The sequence below is a fragment of the Cololabis saira genome, chromosome 15, assembly GCF_033807715.1.
Source record: "Cololabis saira isolate AMF1-May2022 chromosome 15, fColSai1.1, whole genome shotgun sequence".
In the NCBI taxonomy this organism is placed as follows: Eukaryota; Metazoa; Chordata; class Actinopteri; order Beloniformes; family Belonidae; genus Cololabis; species Cololabis saira.
In genome coordinates, this window is record NC_084601.1 from 24656344 (window position 1) to 24676559 (window position 20216).

The 20216-nt window shown below is 39.7% G+C and overlaps 1 protein-coding gene across 2 annotated transcripts in view; it reads right to left on the reverse strand.

The window, feature by feature from the left end:
• Positions 1-20216, reverse strand: part of sema4ab (sema domain, immunoglobulin domain (Ig), transmembrane domain (TM) and short cytoplasmic domain, (semaphorin) 4Ab) — a 26320-nt gene continuing 6104 nt past the window's right edge. For both annotated transcript variants that reach the window (XM_061741153.1, XM_061741154.1), the window contains exons 2-15: positions 17571-17818; positions 15363-15523; positions 15176-15235; positions 14939-15037; positions 13397-13490; positions 11706-11828; positions 9247-9374; positions 8961-9142; positions 7025-7169; positions 6234-6423; positions 4937-5052; positions 4057-4220; positions 3099-3193; positions 1-1947 (exon numbers count right to left, since the gene is read on the reverse strand). In XM_061741153.1, the coding sequence (XP_061597137.1) occupies positions 1145-1947; positions 3099-3193; positions 4057-4220; positions 4937-5052; positions 6234-6423; positions 7025-7169; positions 8961-9142; positions 9247-9374; positions 11706-11828; positions 13397-13490; positions 14939-15037; positions 15176-15235; positions 15363-15523; positions 17571-17676 (2466 nt within the window). In that variant the 5' untranslated portion in view covers positions 17677-17818 and the 3' untranslated portion in view covers positions 1-1144. The remainder of the gene's footprint in view (positions 1948-3098; positions 3194-4056; positions 4221-4936; positions 5053-6233; positions 6424-7024; positions 7170-8960; positions 9143-9246; positions 9375-11705; positions 11829-13396; positions 13491-14938; positions 15038-15175; positions 15236-15362; positions 15524-17570; positions 17819-20216) is intronic.

The following is a 20216-nucleotide window of genomic DNA, read 5'->3' on the forward strand; positions in this document are numbered from 1 at the left end:
TTCAATTTTTTGAAAACAAAATGTTGACTTTATGGACTCACAAATTTGCTAGCAAAGACATTTTAACTTCAAAACGTAAAAATCCATAGAAATTTACTTCAGTAACTCAAATTATTAGAAAAAAACATGAAAATTTGAAAAAAAAACAAAAATTGACTCCACAATTTGACCAAATGTGACGGGATACGGAGGACGACGCCCCGGCGGCGCCGGCGCTGCATCCGTGCAGTCCGGTCAAAGGAAACAGCAGTGTAGAATTTATGATTCTGTCACGTTTCTTCAGTAAGTTCCAGAATGTTAACATATCCTTTAAAAACACATGACTGTGGCTTTACAAAACTTATGCTGACATTACATAACTCCTGCCTACATCACATAGTTTCCCTCTCAGGATATAAATGAACTGGACTGAATTTATTCGCTGGTGTTTCATCAGAATATTTCCTAAGAACATAGTCATGTATAAACATTTGTACCGTCTCTTTTTATACAATCTTTTCTATGTTCAAAAACATTAAAAATAAGGCCTCAAGATCTGTATCCTTTGGTTTCTCCCAACATGGTGCTGGATGTTAAGACTAAACAGCAGCAGAAACCCTCTCGCAGCCACTGCCAAGCACGGCGGGGGAGGGTTGATGACCTGGGCTTGTTTGGAGCTACAGGACTTTTTGGTTTTGTGAAAAAACTGTTGCAGGTTTTTTTTGTCTGAGGTGTATCTTCCTGATGCCAGGACTCACTACAATAAAACAGCTTCATGATTTAGCTGAAAAAGAACAGGATTAAAAGAGGAAGTACGAACTTCTGAACCTGTACCTGAAGAACGGGCTAGGCTGGATCGACCTAAAGCCTGATTTATGGTTCTGCGTTAAACCAACGCAGAGCCTACGCTGTTGAAGAGACGTTGTCATGAACCCTTCGGATTTCTCCGTCTCTCCATTTCGCCGCGGTGCAGTACCCCCCCAGAGCGCTAGGGAGTTGCGTTCTTTTCCGGAGAAAAGAAAAGGCGATTCATGCTTGAAAACCCTCCAATGTGGACGTACCCTACGGCGTAGGCTCTGCGTTGATTTAACGCAGAACCATAATTCAGCATTAAGACCTAGTACATGTAAACACAACGGAGTATTTGAAGAACAGTTTTTCTCCACTAGATGGGGGTGTTGGGTAGATGTTCTCTGGAGCCCGTGAGAGTCCCGTTACACACGAGCCCGCTAGCATGCCCCCTGCCCAGCGCCTCGCTGCTGCTTTTGCTGGGAAGCTGGTTCCCCCGTAAGGCCGCCTGCTCTTCGGGGGTCCTCCTGTCTCTAACGGGCGTTTCTGTTTGGGGTGCGGTTCGACGGCGGCAGCGCAGTCGGACGGCGTACAGAGTCGTGGTCAGCAGCAGACTGAAGCACAGCACCAGCAGAACCGACACCGCCACCAGCTCCTTCCCGTAGGAGGGGCATCGGGACGACAGCAGCGTGTCGCTGTCACGGAAACCGGAGCCAAACCATTCAGACTCCTCCGTCCATGCGGTCACGTTTGGGGTGACCTGTCTCGTGGTGATGAAAGTGTTCCCGGTGGACACTCCTGAGCCTGGTGTGCGAGTCCCCGTCCCCGTCCCCGTCCCCGCGGGGGTGAGCAGCCCAGGTCTGGGTCCAGCCTGGGTGGGGACTCGAGTGTTAGGGCTGGTTGGAGTCTGAACGGCGGGGCTGCTCCTCTGTCTGACGTGGTAGATGGCGGTGGGGTGGCGGTAGCCGTTCTCTGTGGACAGGCACAGGTAGTGGCCCAGCGTGGCCGGCGTGGCCACGAAGCTCAGGCCTCCGTCGTCCAGGTGCAGGTACAGGTCCGAGGACAGCCGGCTGTTGGGACGCTCCCACTGCTGGCGGGACAGCCGCGACGCCGCCGGGCACCCGAGCCGGACCACCTCGTTCAGAGACACGGAGACCAGCTCACCTGCAGGACATGAAGCTGAAACACAGACCACAGCTGAAGAACCAGAACCAGCACCAGTCTGAGCAGAAACACACCAGCATGCTGAACACCAGGCTGGGGATCCATTCAAGTGTCCCAATACTCCCACTACCCCTACTTTTCAGCCCTACCCCTAAATTTTGCACGTTCCCGTGAGGTTAGTGGTGTCCCAATTCCTCTTTTCACCTAGGGGGAGTGGGGAAAACGAGGGCTAGTGGATATCAATCTAGCCCTACAGAGCGAGGGTTTTCAGATGCTCACTAGCTGATCTAGGGCTAGAAAAATTTCCCAGAATGCTTTACGTCATGATTTGCAGACTGAATTAAAAAAAAAACAACATGGCGGACATTTTTTATTTTTTAGTGAATAAAATCAATATTTTGAGTTAGTTTCTGCATAAAAATGCATTTTGATTACATTTCTAGCGCGAAATGTATATTTTACTTTCATAATATTCACTCAGTGAATGTATATAATCACTCGTTTGCCCGTTGTTGTGAAGTCTTTTTCAAACCTCGCCAGAATAAAGGCTGATTTACGGTTCCGCGTTACACCAACGCAGAGCCTACGGCGTAGGTTACGCGGTGACGCGTGGCGTACGCCGTACCCTACGCCGTAGGATCTGCGTCGATTTAACGTGGAACCATAAATCAGCTCCCGAGCCGACAGGCTGTTCTCATCCCGAAAACTTGGGATCAAATTTCTTAACAGGTGTTATTTGGATAAACTGAGCCCAGGTTGGGGATCTTAACGGTTACTTTTACGCCTGAAAAAATATTAAAACTTAATAAAGTGGCATATTAACAGCGCTACAGCGGAAATTAAAACAGCTTCTAGCCTGCTTCCTCTCGGCTTCCTGATATGGTGTGACGTATGTGCAAACGTAACTACGCAGTCGCTTACGTACCCGAAAGTGACCACGCAGTTAAGTAACGAGTGGTGTCCCAATCTCTAGGGATGATTACAAGGGCCCTACGCCTGTAGCTTAATTTTTAGGGCTATCGGTAGAAAGTAGGGGGTGTATTGGGATTGGCCCCAGATGTCAAGAATCGATTCGATTCCGATTCTCAGAAGGTTTTTAGTCTTTGATGAGGAAAGCCTGTTAATGGACATGCAGCATGATCAGCGTCTGTGAGGCGGCCTCCTACCTGTGGGCAGTTTGCTCAGGCTGAATTTGGTCCTGTGTGTCAATGAAACGCCGTTGCACGTCTTTTCCACGTTCCCTCCATCGACATCCTGGTTCCTGACGACAGGAGAGTAACCGGTAACAGAGAAGCTGGGAAGAACTCCCAACAGAGCCCCTAGTATCAACCCCCTCTCAAGATAAGAACTATTACCGTATTGGCCCGAATATAAGACGGTGTTTTTTGCATTGAAATAAGACTGAAAAAGTGGGGGTCGTTACATTCGGGGTCTAGACATTATACCCATTCACAACGCTAGATGGCACCAAATATCTTTAAAGCCAATCCTGAACTTAATTCCCCAGGCCAAAGCAAACCCCTGTCCCGAAGAAGAAAAAAAAAAAATAGTGACAAGAAAGAAAAGAGAAGAAAATAAGAGAAGAGATAACAGAAAATGGAGAAACATAGCGACAATCTGGAGAAAAGTGGGTGGAAGATCGGCAGGTAAACCGGCAGCTGAGGAGAAGTTATGATGCAAACTTCAAGATGATGATTTGAACGGGACAAAATAACATGCTTTTTCTCTCGAATATATTGTTATAATCATATGTTTCAGATGTACTGTAATTATTTTCTGTATAAAAATTGAATTTGGTGTTTAAAAAGTCTTTTTTCTAACTTGAGTCTTGAAAAAGAGGGGGGCGTCTTATAATCTGGGTCGTCCTATATTCGGGCCAATACGGTAGTTAAAGGGGATGCCATTAGAGATGTTTGTGATTCAAATGTTTAGTTTGTTTGAACAAAGGCAGTTCTTCTTTCCTAGCAGCTTTTATCTGCTGCTGGAACGGTGTAACATTTCATCGGCCTCTGGGAATCATTTAAAGGAAAAAGATGCAAATATCAGATCTAAATTTCACCGACGACCACCATCATTCCCTGGTGACTCATGTGTTCTTTCATGGTTGAGCAGAGCGGTACTCACAGAGTGGTTTGGCTCCCAGAGACCTCCACACAGGCCCTGCTGACCGGGTCCCAGCCACAGAACGGGTCCCGGGACAGAACGCACTGAGCGCAGGTCCAGTAGAAAGAGCAGTTGGCTGTGGGGATCTTCACCACCCCGTCTGACGTGCCGACATAGATCACACCCTGCATGCAGACCAAACACACCGGAGTTCAGCCACTCCGACAGCAGCGGGAGATTATTTCACTCCCACATGTAGTTCTGATCAGGGCCGGCCTCCATGGGGCCCTAAGCATTATGATTATTGATCATTCACACACCCACTATAAACTTATTCCATGTTCTTCCCTGTCATTACAAATACACTTGTAAAACTAAATGCAATAACTTTTTGTTGTAGTTAGATTGTAATCCACAGGGATTAAGACCATGGAAGCAGAACAACAGATTAACAAACTTGCAGAAAAATCTTTCAATTAATATTTTGCAAAGTCAGCAACTGCCCCTACTGGCCACACAGAGAAGCAACACATAAAAGGTCAAAGAGCTGCACAGTTGCAGCAGTGTTGTTTCCATCATCCCATTGTCAGCCTGGCATGTTTATTTACACTTAATATTTAAAGTGATATAGTACTAAGTGTGATACTGAGTGTCATCTACAGTGTAGGCCTACTAAAAGAAACAAAATAATCCAATAGATCATTTATAAACCATTTAAGGCTGAATTATGGTTCTGCGTTAAATCCGTAAAATCACTCAACTTAGATAAACAGTACCTCGTCAATATGTTCTCCATATAAGAATAAATTTAAATGTACAAAAACTGTTTCAGTTATGGACTGCCATGGATCTATGATTAGTTTAGGTCTGTGACTCTGCCGTCTCAGGTCTCAGGTCTCACCTTGGGACTGGAGAGCTTCAGACTCCTGACGGCCCGCGGCGGCTCGAAGATCTGGACCTCCTCGATGATGTGGGCCCCGCTCTGCAGCAGCACTGCTTTGTGCAACTGACCGGCTTCTGTAAGACAGAAAAAAAAGACACAAACATTTTGATGTTTTGATGTTTTTGAAGTATTTTGTGACAAAATACTTCAGAAACATCAGTGTTTTTTTTTTTAGTTTAGTTTTTTTAGTTTAAGTAGTTTCACAAGATACAACAGTAGTACAGCAATATAACAGGGAATACTTCAATCCTTTTTATATCCCTCCCACATTCCCATCCCTACCCCAGCACTCACAACAAACCCATAGACAAGAAAAACAACCAAGTGTAAAGAGAAAAAAAAAAAAAAAACATAAATAAAAATAAGAAGAAGAAAAAGAAAAAAAGGGGGGGGGTTAATTAATACAATTAAATAGATGGGGGGCTCAGTCAGCACATCAACACAGAGATGTCAAAGACTCAATACGACTTAATGGCGTATTAGCAGAGTCTCCAGGTCCTTTCAAATGAATGTAAGGAGCCATTGAGGGAAAATCTAAGCTTCTCAAGACTCATGACCAGTAAAATTTCTTCCACCCACCTACTATGAGATGGAGGGTGAGAGTTGTGTTATATGCTGTGCTAAGAGTTTTAAAGATTTCCGACCAGAATGTGGCAAGCCTGGGACGCGACCAGAACATATGAGAATGGTCAGCTGGGGATTGTTTGCACCTGTTACAGGAGTCAGCTGCATTGGGATAAATTCGAGATGGTCTCAAATTAGTGTAGTGAACTTTGTGCACTACTTTACATTGCAGTAGGCCGTGCCTCGCACAGATTGAGGAGGAATGAACCAACTGTAATTCTTGTTCCCAGTAATCATCAGGTAACGTAACTCCCAGCTCTTGCTTCCAAGAATCCTTGGGGCCCAACACTGGGTTATCAAGGGAAGAGTTGATAAGGGTGTAAATGCTAGAAATTAGTCTCTTTTGTTCAGGATCAAGACATCAGTGTTTTGATGAGAACTTCCCATCCAGGTTTATGAAACATGCTAGCATTGGATGCAGTCATATGAAAAGGCTGGTAACTCTTATCTTCATCCAATGTTGTTGTTTTGTGAAAAAACAATCATAAGAGTCAGAATAATTGTTTGTCATCTGTTCTGAACCCCCCCATATCATGACCACTCCATCCCTGTGCTTGACCGTGGGTCTGGGGTGTTTCTCCTGAAATGCTGTGCTGGGTTTCTCCCAGCATGCCGTGTGGCGTCTGCCCACCTGTCAGCAGGAACAGGACCGTGTAGAGCCTCCCGTTGGCCGCCTGGACTCTCTGGACACTCAGGTGGCTGTAGGCGTGTTCAGTCGACACCATGGTTAGGCTTCTTCCCACCGGCCGGACACTTTCTTCTGCCAGAAAGTTTTCTTTGACGAAGCGCAGGGCGTTATCCGATGCGTTGTGCAGGCCACACTACGACCAGAAAAACAGAGCAGGTTCACTTCCACTGCATGAAATGATACTTAATGAAACTAGAACATTTATGAAGGATTTCTCTGAAGGGCCACCAAAGCAGCTACTGCTCATCGCCATGTACCACTTTGCAGACCTGCAAGACTACTTTGTTGTAGTCTTGGTTTTGTTTAAATTACGTTTATTGGAAAGTGTTTTTTTTTTAAATTGCGTACTTTGTAATTTTTTTTATTTATTTTTTTATTATTACGTTAATTGAAATTTGATTTCTCAGGAAAAAGGGAAAGATAAAATAAGCTTAGTCTTCTTTCTGTTCACTTTCATTCAAGGAAAGAGATTTGTTGTAATTATATTGAACTGTTTTGTTTTTATTTTAATGAATGAAATAAAGAATAATAAATACATTTAAAAACTCCTCATCGCTACAGTAACTGTCTATGTCTATCTTTTTTTTTTAATTAAAAATTGTGAGTTGTAAGTCGACATTATTTGAAGTTGTGTGAAGTCTCCAGATTGGGAAGCAATGACTGAGTATTTGACTTTAAAGAGCCAATGAAGACCCTTGTACCAGTTTCATTTCATGATGCTTGTGTCCGTTTACCTCTCCTGGATTTGCAACCTTCTCCTGAACCCTGGAGCTCCACTGTAACGTGTCTCTGTTCAGGACTTTGTAGTTTCCGGAGAAAACGGATTTAATGTCAGTCAGACGGAACGAACACACCGCCGACCGTCCAGAGTTGACCGACCTGGTTGAAGGAAGACAAATATTAAATAAATATGTCACCAATGAGACTGCCTCTACAGATCATACATTACATTTTTAATATTCAAAATACCAGTTAGGGTCGGTACCGTACGGCACACATTTTTTTAGGTTTCAGTGGTCGAAAGTTGGAAAGCCCTCCACAATACCTAATACCTAGACCATCACCCGTCTATTGGGGTACACTGGGGTACAGTACACTACCCTTAAAGGAGCATGAGGCAGGATTTATAAAAAAAATTTGTATACGTTTTAAGTTTTCTAGTAATAATGTCAGATGAAGCGTTCCAAACCAAAAAGAATGATCCCTCTAGCGTATCTCTCAGCTGCAAAATGTGCTGCAAGTGTGACCGGAATTTCCAGCGCTGTCCTGCGGATGTGACGTCAAATGACGCTGCATGTGCGTTCTCCCCGTTCTCCCGTGCCGGCTTCGCTGTTGGCTGCAGTACCCCAGACGGCCGTCGTGGTGCTAATGAGTCTCATTTCTTAAAAGGAGCCTCATGCTCCTTTAAGGTGGCTCTAAAAACAATAAGCACACAACGATTGTAACTTCAGTGCAATATGCTCCTGGCCTGAACTGAGCCGTACTGACTTGAACTGACCCAAACCAAGCTGTTCCGTTCACTGGAAAGGCGGGTTAAGGATGTTTTTTTTTTTTTGTTTTTTTTATTTAATATTTTTGCGACAGAACAAATATATCATCACAAAATTATAAACATACATGATGTTCACTGTCTTCTTTTAAATAAAAACATATAGAAGAAGCAAAAGAAAAACAAAAAAACAAACATATACCTTACATCTAATGTACATTTGACCCTTAAAATTGACCAATCACTTCTATTAATTAAAGTGCCACATAATTAATCAGACATCCCCTCTATTAATGTCAAAAACGAGCCCCAAACTTGGTTGAAGATCCTCTCTCCCCATTAAGTCTGATTATTATTCACTACAATTACTAGGACATTTGTATTTTGTATTTTGAAAAGGAGTAACAGGTTATAGGATTTAAATTTGTAGCCTATCTGTTTAATTTGTGTAACTAAAGAAAGTAATGTTTAGAGGTTAATGTAGCCTAATTGACTTTCATTTATTTGAATATGTATAAATCTGCTGTCTGTCATGACAAATATTCATTGAGATTTTCCTCTCATTTCCTTTTTTAGTTTTCACGGTGTTCAATGGTGCTTAAACAATATGACAAAGAAAATAAATGCACTTTATAAGTTACAGATGGTCCTCTTACAAAATTGACGTGAGAAGTGTTTCAGGTAATGTGAACTCCTTAGAGTTAAAGGAGCTTGAGGCCGGATTGTGGCAAGATTTATGAAAAAAATTCGTATACGTTTTAAGTTTTCTAGTAATAATGTCAGATGAAGCGTTCCAAACCCAAATGAATGAGCCCTCTAGTGTATCTCTCCTTTGCCTTGAACAGGCTGTGTGCTGCAAAATGTGCTGCAATTCGGTCCCGAATTTCCCGCGCTGGGCTGCGGATGTGACATCACATGACGCTGCATGCAGGTTCTCCCCGTTCTCCCGTGCCGGCTTCACTGTTGGCTGCAGTACCCCCAACGGCCGTCGTGGTGAAGGGTGACGCTAGAGAGTCTCATTTCTTAAAAGGAGCCTCAAGCTCCTTTAACTGATTTTCTGCATCAACTTGCCACAACGTGTGATCAGATCCTTTATCTCAGTGACAATAAAGGACAAACAAATGTGATTCAGCGGGTGGGAACCATGCCAGTGACAACTGAGGAGAACCTTGAATACTGACCACTGCGAGGTGAAGATGCCGTAGAAGAGTGTGTCATCTGCTGGAGCTCCTTCTGCGGGTGCGAGGACGTCCATGTCCTGGAGGACGTTGTAGGGCAGCTCACCGTCGGCCTGGCACAAAAGCTGAGCTTTGGCAAACGTGGTCCATCGCCGCTGGAGAGTCCGCTGACCTCCAATGTCACTCTGAAGAACAAGAAGAAGAAGAAAACAAAATCAGGCAGAAATTAGGCGACGCAGCCCTGAAGGAAGTTGGTGTTTGTAGATGACGCCCGTTGCTCAACACTCACCATGCAGATCTGAGACACACGGGACACCATGAACCTGTCGATGAAGTTGTACTCTCTGCCCACTTCACTGAAGAAGAAATAGACCTTCTCCTCCTGTGGAATGAAGCTGGAACTGATGAAGGTCGGATCTGTGGCCAAAACAGCAGAAACACCACAAAGTAGCTGACGATGAACCTCTGAACAACTGCAGAGTAGGCCCATGTTGAAAAAAAAAATAGATTTTCTGATTCTAAATCGATTTTCATTCATTCCTAAAAATCTATTCGTATGTCTAAAGATCGATTATTTTTTTCATTATTACATTACAACTTTTGGTATTTTTTTGTTTATGCCCAAAAAAGGAATGTGTTATTGGACACAAGAATAACTGGTGCCATGTTTTTGCCTTTAAATATGTTTAAAAGTATGAAAACATTAAAGTTTTCAGTTATAATTGCATTGTCTATATTTCTTTGCTTTATATACTGACTTGGGGTTACATTTGCAAAAAATGCTAAAAACCAAATTCTCGTAAAAAATAAAAGCGATTTCATACGTCTGTTTGCTGCCCTGGATCTGTTTGGTAATTCTGCCACACGATGTTTCTGAAAGCAGTTATATCAGCATTCTGGGAGCTGATTGGTCCTTACAGCATCATTAGCTGCCAATACTTGCTGTTGAATCTTAATATAATACTAGTATTAATATATTGCATAACTACAGTCATATAAATCATGCAACAGCTGAAAAAACATTTTTAATAACACTAACCCAAATCGATATTGGAATCGAATCAAATCAAATCTTGAAAATCGATTCTTAATCTTAAGAATTTGAATTGAATCGATTCTTGACATTTGAATCGATCCCCAGCCCTACTACAGACATAACATGACGACTACGTGAGTTCTAAAGTTCTAAGTTCTTTTGCAAAAGAAAAAAAAATGAAATAAAAAAATTCAGATTAAACAAAAAAGCTAAAATTGTGATATAACAAGAATAAGTCCAAATGAGTTCCTTAGTTGTGATTTTACAAGAAAGGCAATGAAATATGATTAAAAACAAATCACAACTGCACAAGAACATTTGACTAAATTTAAAGAATAAAGCCAAAACTTTATGACTCAAACGTTAAGAATAAAGTTGTTCTTTTACAAAAGAGCTGTAATATTTTGACATTAACTTTGTGGTCGTATGTGAAACAATGTTGTAATTTTACAATAAAAAAGTAAATTTTATGAGAATAAAAACAAACCATGTGGAAAGAAAGGTAATTTTACGAGAAAAAAACCATGAGAGTTTATTTATTTCTTTATGAGAAACATATTTTATGAAAAAATGTCATAAGTGTATTTAGCAGAAGAGAAATGAGAATCCCATCATAGCTTCACGGGAACAAAGTCATGATATTTCATGAATGAAGCTGTAAAAACTAGAAATACGTGTCAAACCGTGGCCACACGGAGCAGCCCGTCTGCTCAGCTTGTTATGGATCCATCGTGAGCCCAGGTGAGGACAAGTGGACCAAATAAAAACATCTCTTCAGGGAAGATATCCATATGGTTGTTTTTTAAAAGTTTTCATTCCAGTCAGGTGAAATGAATCTTCATACCGCGAGTGATAAAGCAACTACTAAATCAACTCATGTTCATGATGGGACGAAAATGGTTGTTCAGTCAATAGAGGGAATGCGCATGACGTCACAGATGCGACTTCACAGCGGGTTACACCCACTGAGTGGCAGAAAGACTGAGCGGCAGAAAGACTGAGCGGCAGCGTAAACTTTCAGTTTGAGCAACTGGAAAACATCTCAAATGGAAAGAGCTGTTGTGCGATAGACTGTACTCATAGATTTAGCAAGAAATCAGAGTTATCGTTTTACAGACTGCTGAAAAATAAGCTTAAGAAAGACAAATGGATCGCTGCGATTCGCAGAAACAACTGGATTCCAGGCACCGAATCGTGGATTTGCGGTTCCCATTTTGTATCAGGTAATGTTGGATTTTTGGGTAGCTAACGTTAAACGGTCAAATCATAAAGTTCGGTGTCCTCATCACTTTAATTTCACCAACAAATCCTGCCTTGAAGTAGAACCAAGCGTCAAGATGTTTGTATGCCTTCAAGCTTTGCTTCGTGTATTTATCCCAGCGTAGAAATTAAGTACCTATAAATATCAGGAAACTCGAATCGTGGACAAATATTAATGTCCATGGACCACTGGTTCTTGGGGTAACTGTAAGGGTCACTGTCAAGTCCAACTGCCTTTAATTTAAGCTGATAATCGGCTGTTATCCCGTCTTCTCCACTAGTTGCAGCTGTTTTTGCCACTCAGTGAGAGTAAGGGGTCTGGTCCAGTGGGGAAGTGACGTCAATGCATACCCTCTATAATGGACACAAAACCCAAGCTGGATTATGGAGAACAAATGTGCACTATTGTGGATAATGGTGTATTTTCAGCTGCTCTGATACAGCACACTCACCCTCCAGCCATCCTAACGTGTCGTCCAGCTTCAGGTCGACGCGTTTGCCCTCACCGAGGTGTCTGGAGATGACTGGCCGGTTCCCCCTGTAGTCTGCCACGGTACCGGTGTATAGTTCTCCGTCTAAGAAATAGCACAAGTCCTCACTTAATACTTGAGGGCAACACGAAAACAATCATTACTTGACGAAAATAAGTTACCACCGCTATGCTATGTAAAAGAACGGTGATGTACAGAGCTATGTCTGCATGGAACCCACTTCCCAAACACTTTAAGCAAACTATGAACATAAAAGAATTCAAATTATTAGGAAAGAAACCTCTCTTGAATAGATACATATAAAACTTATTTAATTATTATTAAATAAATAAATAATGTATATAGTATATGGGTATGTGTGTGTATATATATATATATATATATATATATATATACACACACTGTATATGTGTGTATGTATCTGTACATTTTCTCATTTTATATCATTTTATTTGTTATTTAAGCATACTTTTAAATTAAATACTTATGACTATTGAAAACCGCGCAAAGTTACACTAGTGATGGATAAGCCCTGAATGCAGGCATTGTGGCATAGAATTGACAAATTGGTTTGATTCACCGCACAAATTGTTACAGATTACTTTTGTAATACTGTATTTGACCCGGTCTTTGTACGTTTTGACCGTATAGAAACGGAATTCTTGCCATTTTAAGAATGTTATGTGTACTTGCTGTACTGTACTACCCTTACTTTTTAACAACTTGTGCTTTTTATTATTTTACCTCTTTTCTTATCATTTTATTTCATTTTATTTGTCATTTACTGTTTAATTGTGTCTTGCCGCTTTTAATGTTGATGTAAAGCACTTTGAATTACCTTGTGTTGAATTGTGCTATATAAATAAACTTGCCTTGCCTCTAACCCCTTCCTGTCTGCAACTTGAATAAAGAGCCACTAGAGCCACAAAAAAAATCTTTAAAAAAGAAGAAAAAAAACAATAAATAAAAACTAAAGAATTTCTTAAAAACATTTTTAAGGAGTATCGTTGTGACGGCCTATTCATGTCAGCAGTCACACTGCTCACCGAGACTCCAGGAGAAGCTTGGATAAGAATTTTCTGGAGGTTTCAAGATAGAATATAAAAACAACTTTTGAAAAATGGTCGCTGATCTTTTTAGACCTGGTCTCAAATGTATGAACATTGCATATCTTGATATTGTACCCTTATGTCTTGATTTCAAATCAAAAGTTATAGTTTTGTTCAATTTCTAGTTTCAAAACAAAAAGTCGCAACTTTATGAAAGAAAAGAAATGTGTACACTTTCAAAAGTTCATATTAAATGCCAAAAAAAGTTGTGTTTGTAATTTTCTGCAAAAAAATCCATGAGGTTTGTAGTTTTACAACATAAAATTCAAGTTTTATGTGAAAAAAGTGGATTTTATGTGAAAAAAGTGGATTTTATGAAGTTGTGATTGTAGTTATTAACTGTGATACAGTTAATAACTTAGCAAATAATGGTGAGTCATTTAATCGTCAAGAGTTTCAAGATGAAAATTCAAACATTTTCTTGTTTTGCGGGTATGTATTTCACCCGTCACACAGAGCTGAACGTACCTAAACTAGCCAAGTTATTTTTTGCTGATTCCTCGCAGTAATAAGTAGCCGATGTGTTATGTCCTTTGTCCTTACCCACGATGATGGCAGTGTTGCGCTGGTAGGGGTCGTAGGGGCAGCGGCCTCTTCCTTCATCAGGGCTGAGGCTCATTGTTAAAGTCTCCAGGTTCTACGCAGAAATGTGGATAAAAAAAAAGGAAGTTTTTTGACCATAGAGATAAATGGAAATGTTAACTGTATCTTCAGGTGGAGCCTGATTATTGTTCAACTGCTCCAACCTCAAGATGACCTTGGGGCATATGCTCTATAAAGCGCACTGTACCATAGACATATGTACGTAGACACCACATCGAGTGCTTTTGCCCGCTGCTGCGATACGTCAACGACGCCGTCATATTGGATGTGCAAGACTGCGCTGTAAACTTATACTAGTAAATGGACTTATTTTCATAAAGGGCCTTTCTACAAAGAAATGTACGTTTTACGTCTCATTTATTCATTCACACACACACTAATATACTTGGGAAACAGTTAGGCACCAAATATAATATATTTAATTTTCTCAGATGGCAAAAATAAGAACTTTATTGATCCCACATAGGAGTAATTCATGTTATATCAGCTATAGAGAACAAGGTAGTGCTGAAAAACAATATATATCCCCCCTCACAAAAATAAGAAAAATAGAGAAACATATTTTCTCATCAACAAAACATGTTATTTTATTGTCTGAAAAATTGCTCAAATGTTATTTTGTTGTCTGAAAAATGGTTCAAATATGTTATTTTGTTACGTGAAAAATTTAAAATATGTTTGGTGGTGACAAAGTACCAAACTTGAGGCTTCAAATAAACAAATTAATAAAACAAAATAGTCCCGGTTGCTCTGCCCTTCATGAATACTGGCCATGTGCAAAGCATAAATACTCCCTCAGTTTTCTAGGTTTTTGTCCAGGTTTTGAAAACAAAAGTAGGTTCTTGAACACTCAAGTAAATAAACAGTGAGTGCGTTTACATGGGAAGTTTAATTCCTCTTTAATTCAGAATTAAAATTAAATCAGATTTAAAATGATTAAAAATGACCATGTAAAAACCTAATTCCGAATAAAAATGGCCATTCCGAATTAAACGTAATTCCGAAGTAAGTGGCTGGTTTATTCCGATTTTAAATTTGAATAGAATAATTCCGCGAACACTCATTCTGCTTTAAATTAATTAGTCTTTCAAGATGGCAGCACACAGTAAACGGTGGTCAAGAGCAGAGACGATTTATTTAATAAATTGCTTGAAGGAACTGGAAATAATTAAAAGAACAGATGGCAGGAAACATAAAAATGGTGATCTATTCAAAGTTGTAGCGGCTAAGCTACAAGTTTGTTTTTCTTCCGGTAGGCGTAACTTCCGGTCCGCTCCCCTATCCAATCAGAACCTTCCCAACCCCCAGACCTTAAGAGGAATTGGATAAAGCCGATCAAACGTGTTTTCCATGTAAACCTCAATTCGGAATTACTATTTCTATGTAAACTTGAAGGAAAATAGTTTAATTCTGAATAATTAATTCTGTATTAAAAAACATCATGCAACCGTGGCCAGTGAGATACTTTGCAGACAAACTTACGACGTAGGTGCAGCGTGGACTGAAGGCAAACGTTCCACAGGCATACAGGTGGGTGCTGTTCAAGAACTCCAGGACACGGATGAAATTGGAGCAGTCAGCCTTAGAAACACAGACGTCAGAAATTTAGACTTATCAGGAAATCAAAACGTACAGCTGACAGGTGTGAATGAAACTTGAAGGTTATCGGTTCACACCACATTTGTGGTATTTGCATGAATGCTGAAATGTTCCACTTGCCATTTTCTTTCCCTTCATGGAGCATTGTTCAAGGTCTTTTTCTGGAGGCCTCCAGTCCAGCTGAAAGAGCCGAGTCAAATTCAAAAGACCAGTGCAGTTTCACGCTCAATCGTCTCAAACAGAAATAAAAAGCTGCAAATAATTGTCATTTTGATGGCTGCCGGTCAAGCGTGATCGTCCCCCTCACCTTGTTCCTCAAAACAAAGGAGTCCTTGCTGCTAACATCCAATGCCAACACGGCATCTCGGGCTCCGACGTACAGACTTCCTCCATCTGTGCTGAGAAGCAGCGTGGTGGTGTTGCTGACCTCCCGGCTGCTGAAGAAGGTCAGCCGTCTCCCAGGACTACCTGTCATTGAACAACAGTTACCGCAGGGATTACACCTCTGGAACCAGAAACCAGACGCACTAGCGGTAGCCAGCCGTGGCCAGCGGGCCGTGACGAATCTAACATCAGAACAAATGTATTTAAAATGCATAGAAATATCAGCTGGTTAATGGTAAGAGAAAGATTACTTTATTAATATTTGTAAGAAATGTATCCATATCAAAAACCCCGCAAATTCTATACAAAAAATTATGTTACAGTTCAGAAAATCATAGCTACAGCACAAGACATGCTCTCAGAGGTCATTTTTCACTGCAACTATGGTAAAAGAAGGGTGATGTAGAGCTACGTCTGCATGGAACCCACTTCCCAAACACTTTAAGCAAACTATGAACATAAAATAATTCAAATTGTTAGTAAAGAAACATCTCTTGAATAGATACATATAAAACTTATTTAATTATTATTAAATAAATAAATAATGTAGATAGTATATGGGTATGTGTGTGTGTGTGTATATATATATATATATATATATATATATATATATACATACATACATATATATATATACTGTATATATATATACATACATATATATAATATAAAGAAATTAATATTTATTAATAATGGTTATTGGTGCAAACTATGATAACGATACATTGTTTGAATTTGTTGATGTTATAAAATGTATGAATATGTATTGTTTTTATTTATATCCAAATGTTAAACGTAATGACTTTATTTTTTCTTTTTTTTTCTGTTTTTCCTTTCTTTTTTTATATGCTACCTCTTTAGATTTGCTTTTAATTTTTTGTTGTAATGTACTGTGTATTATGTGTCGGACCCCAGGAAGAATAGCTGCAGTTTTGCTGTAGCTAATGGGGATCCAAATAAAACTATAAACTATAAACTACAAACCCAGAGCTTGAAGGAACCCACTACGATGAAGGTCCATCTGCTTAAAGGGGATTCAGGTAGGCTGTAGAAACTGAAGTTGTGTCTTTGGTAGCACTGCGAGTTTCCATCGTAGAGCGGATATTCTTTCACTGATTAAATCTGTGAAATCTCTATAGGACTCAAGTTTCCTGTTCCTGTGTCTTTCAAAAAATCCAAAAGGTCTCAAAATCCTTGGGTATCATAAAAAGGTTAAACCCTTTTTAAAAATAAGCACTTTATTAACTTTGTACAACAGTTTAATTTATTCCCATATCTCTTATAGTAATTTAATTTGGGCTAGCACGTATCCTTCTTTTTTACAACCTATTCATAGACTTAGAATTGTTACCAACTCTCGACGTTTAACACCATCTACACCTCTGTTTAAAAAATTACAAATACCAACAATCTACGATGTGAAGAAGTATCAAACAGGAATCCTGATGTATAAAGTAATATGCTCTCCGTTAACTTTACCCAGACATTTTCATAATTATTTTGAGTTTAATTATTATCATTCATACTCCACAAGAATAAGGAATGATTTGCATATCCCCTTCTGTAGAGCCGCAGTTGCTAAATTTTCATTTATGTATCAGGGTGTTGTGCTGTGGAACAGTTTAAAACATCTAAGTGAAACATGCTCAACATTATCTGCATTCAAATGAAAGCTGAAAAAAGTTTATAGATTTTTAATATATCTGTGTTTTTCATTCACCATTATTCAAATATATTTCTAAGTTATTTAATTGTATTCTGAAGTATCGTATAACCCTGAGTTATCAGTTATACTGTATAGGCCTATGTATTGTGCTTATATGGTTTTGTTAATTATTGTTTTTTATTTTTTCTTGTTTTTAGTAGGGGGAGTCGCTTATAAGTCCTTCGGGTTTTTATGACCTCTCCTGCACATCTTTTCTTAACTTTTTTTCCTCTGTGTAATGTTCCTTTTTACGAGTGCAAACAAACAATAAACAATAATAATAAACAATGTGCTGCATGAGTATCTTCCATCATCGTTGCGTTGGCTCGATACCGGACGTCCCCATTTGGAGGAGGTTGACTTTATCTCCTCTTCCTTTGTAATACTCTTAAATGTATGAACCCCGAGTGTTGAAGCCTCACTCACCCATGGGGAAGGAGACTCGGGGAGTCAGTCTGCTCAGACCCGGGCTCAGAACCAGGCCCAGAACCAGCAACGCCACAGTGAGACCCGGGAAGCTGAGGCTTGCCATTGCAGCATGAATGAAGGGCTCTGACCTCGGTCACATGGAAGGTCAGGGAGGAAGAGCCGGCCGTCGTGATCGCCTTCTGACGAGGAGGAAGGTCGTAGCTGGGGTTACATCCTCTGGTTTCTGCAGGAAACCATCACCAGACCTGAGAGACACGCACCTGCTGTGAGCACTATTTATGTAAACTCCTCACAATACTTAATAATTATGACAATAAAAACTAAAGGCTAGCCATGACAAAAAAAAAAAAAAAAAAACACGCAAAGAAATGATCACTTTAAAAATTCACAAACCTGTGAAAGTCTTACTTTGTAAAATTGCAAGCAAATATGCAAATAAGTTTCAAACTTTGAGCCTTTTGGAAACTGATACAAATATTGGAAACTACGGAAGACTATTAGGGCCATGCAGGAGAAAAAATATTTGAGAGGGGAAAATTTTTTTTTATTGTGCAATTCGAGAAAAAAGTCGAAATGTCAAGAAAAAAGTCGAAATGTCGAGATTAATGTTGAAATACAATTTCAAGAATAAATTCGAAATTTCGAGAATAAAGTTGAAATACAATTCTCAAAATTGTACTTCAACATTATTCTCGACATTTTGACTTTTTTCTTGAAGTGCATAATGAAAAAAAAATCTTCCTCCTCTAAAATATTATTTTTATTTTTCTCCTGCCTGGCCCTAATACTCTTCCGTAATATATAGCTCTGAAATGTAAAGAGGGAAAGAAAAAGTAAAGGCAACGTCCAAAAAAGACAACGTACTGTTGTGGCAGCTGCTCGCAGCCCCCCGTGTTCTCAGTTATTTACTTAACTTCCACTAAAACCAAGACAAGGCAGTAACTGAGTGCTGCTCTGGATGTTCCAGCTACAAGGAATACAAACCCTCTCCTTTGTCACGTACAGGAAACTCCGGCATTTCTTCTGCTCAAGTAAAATGTTGAAAAGCTAGTGCCGCTGTGTTTGTGCGTGTGTGGAAAAAATTATATAAAAAAGGCAGTTGTTTAGGCAGATTGGGGGTCTGGAGCGTTCATGTTTCTTTAGCACGATAACAAGTGAAAAAAAAACATCAGCAATGTTCTCAGAGGAGCAGCTGTTGCTGAACACCGACATAGTTTTAATTCAGATAGAAACGTTTGGATGAACAATACTGATTCTGATATCGGAGGCCTTTTTTCTTTGATATAAAAATAATCAATAGTAATAACAATATGTATTATTTCATTATTATTTGGCATAGAATTGTCAAATTGGTTTAATTCACCGTACGAATTGTTACAGATTACTTTTGTAATACTGTATTTGACCCATTCTTTGTACGTTTTGACCGTATAGAAACGTAATTCTTGCCATTTTAAGAATGAGATGTACCTGCTGTACTGTACTGCCCTTACTTTTTAACAACTTGTGCTTTCTATTATTTTACCTCTTTTCTTATCATTTTATTTGTTATTAACTGTTTAATTGTGTCTTGCCGCTTTTAAGGTTGATGTAAAGCACTTTGAATAACCTTGTGTTGAATTGTGTTACACAAAAAAACTTGCCTTGCCTTATTATTTATTTATTTTTTTGATCAGTTCCATATTATTTGGTCAATTTGGCATATGGTCAAATGGTGTGTTTACATGGCATTTAAAATTGTCCAACTTTTAACTTTTACATATATAGAAATTGTGCCTCATAAAAACATGTCAATTGACTGCTGTTAAGCAGTCCCTTAATTACAGTTGCTAACTTAGACAATCAGCTTTGTTTACATTTTTACAACGGTGACTGGCTGTGTGAACACATCCCTTCAAGATGTGGTAGACACATTTAGGACAAAAAATGATTAAATTCCTCAAGGAGTATTCAATTTGTATTCAATTTGTATTTCAATATGCTGGTTGGTAATGAGGTTAAACTGGAAGTGAGGGCTCACAGATCACAGCGATGCCCTGGAAACCTCCACGGTTGATATCTGCGATTGTGGATAAATGGAAAAGCTGGTTCCTCTAATGACCACTAGGGGCTGGCAGCACAAGTGAGTCTACGGAAGAGTAGGGCCAGGCAGGAGAAAAAGTAGAAAGTTGAAATGTTGAGAAAAAAGGCAACATTTCAAAAATAAAGTCAACCTTCTGAGACTATAACAAACAGCGCATGTGACTGTCTTTACAAAATGCCTCTTAGGCCTGTAGATGAACTGGTGAAACTTTACTTCAGAATCGGCTTCAGTAACAAAGAAATTCTTTCTCTTTTAGTCTCTTCTCGAAATTTCGACTTTATTCTTGAAATTGTATTTCAACAGTAATCTTGACATTTTGACTGTTTTCTCGACATTTCGACTTTTTTCTTGAAGTACACAATAAAAAAAAATCTTCACCTCTCAAATATTTTTTCTCCTGCATGGCCCTAATACTCTTCCGTATGAGTCAGACCACCTTGTAAAAATGTCAAACGTTGCAGCAGAAAAACAAATTTAGTGGATTTCAGGGCCCTTCCAGTGGAAGTCTGATGGTGGCTGCAGTCAATCAGTCCACAACGGGCGACAGCGATGGGTCGAAC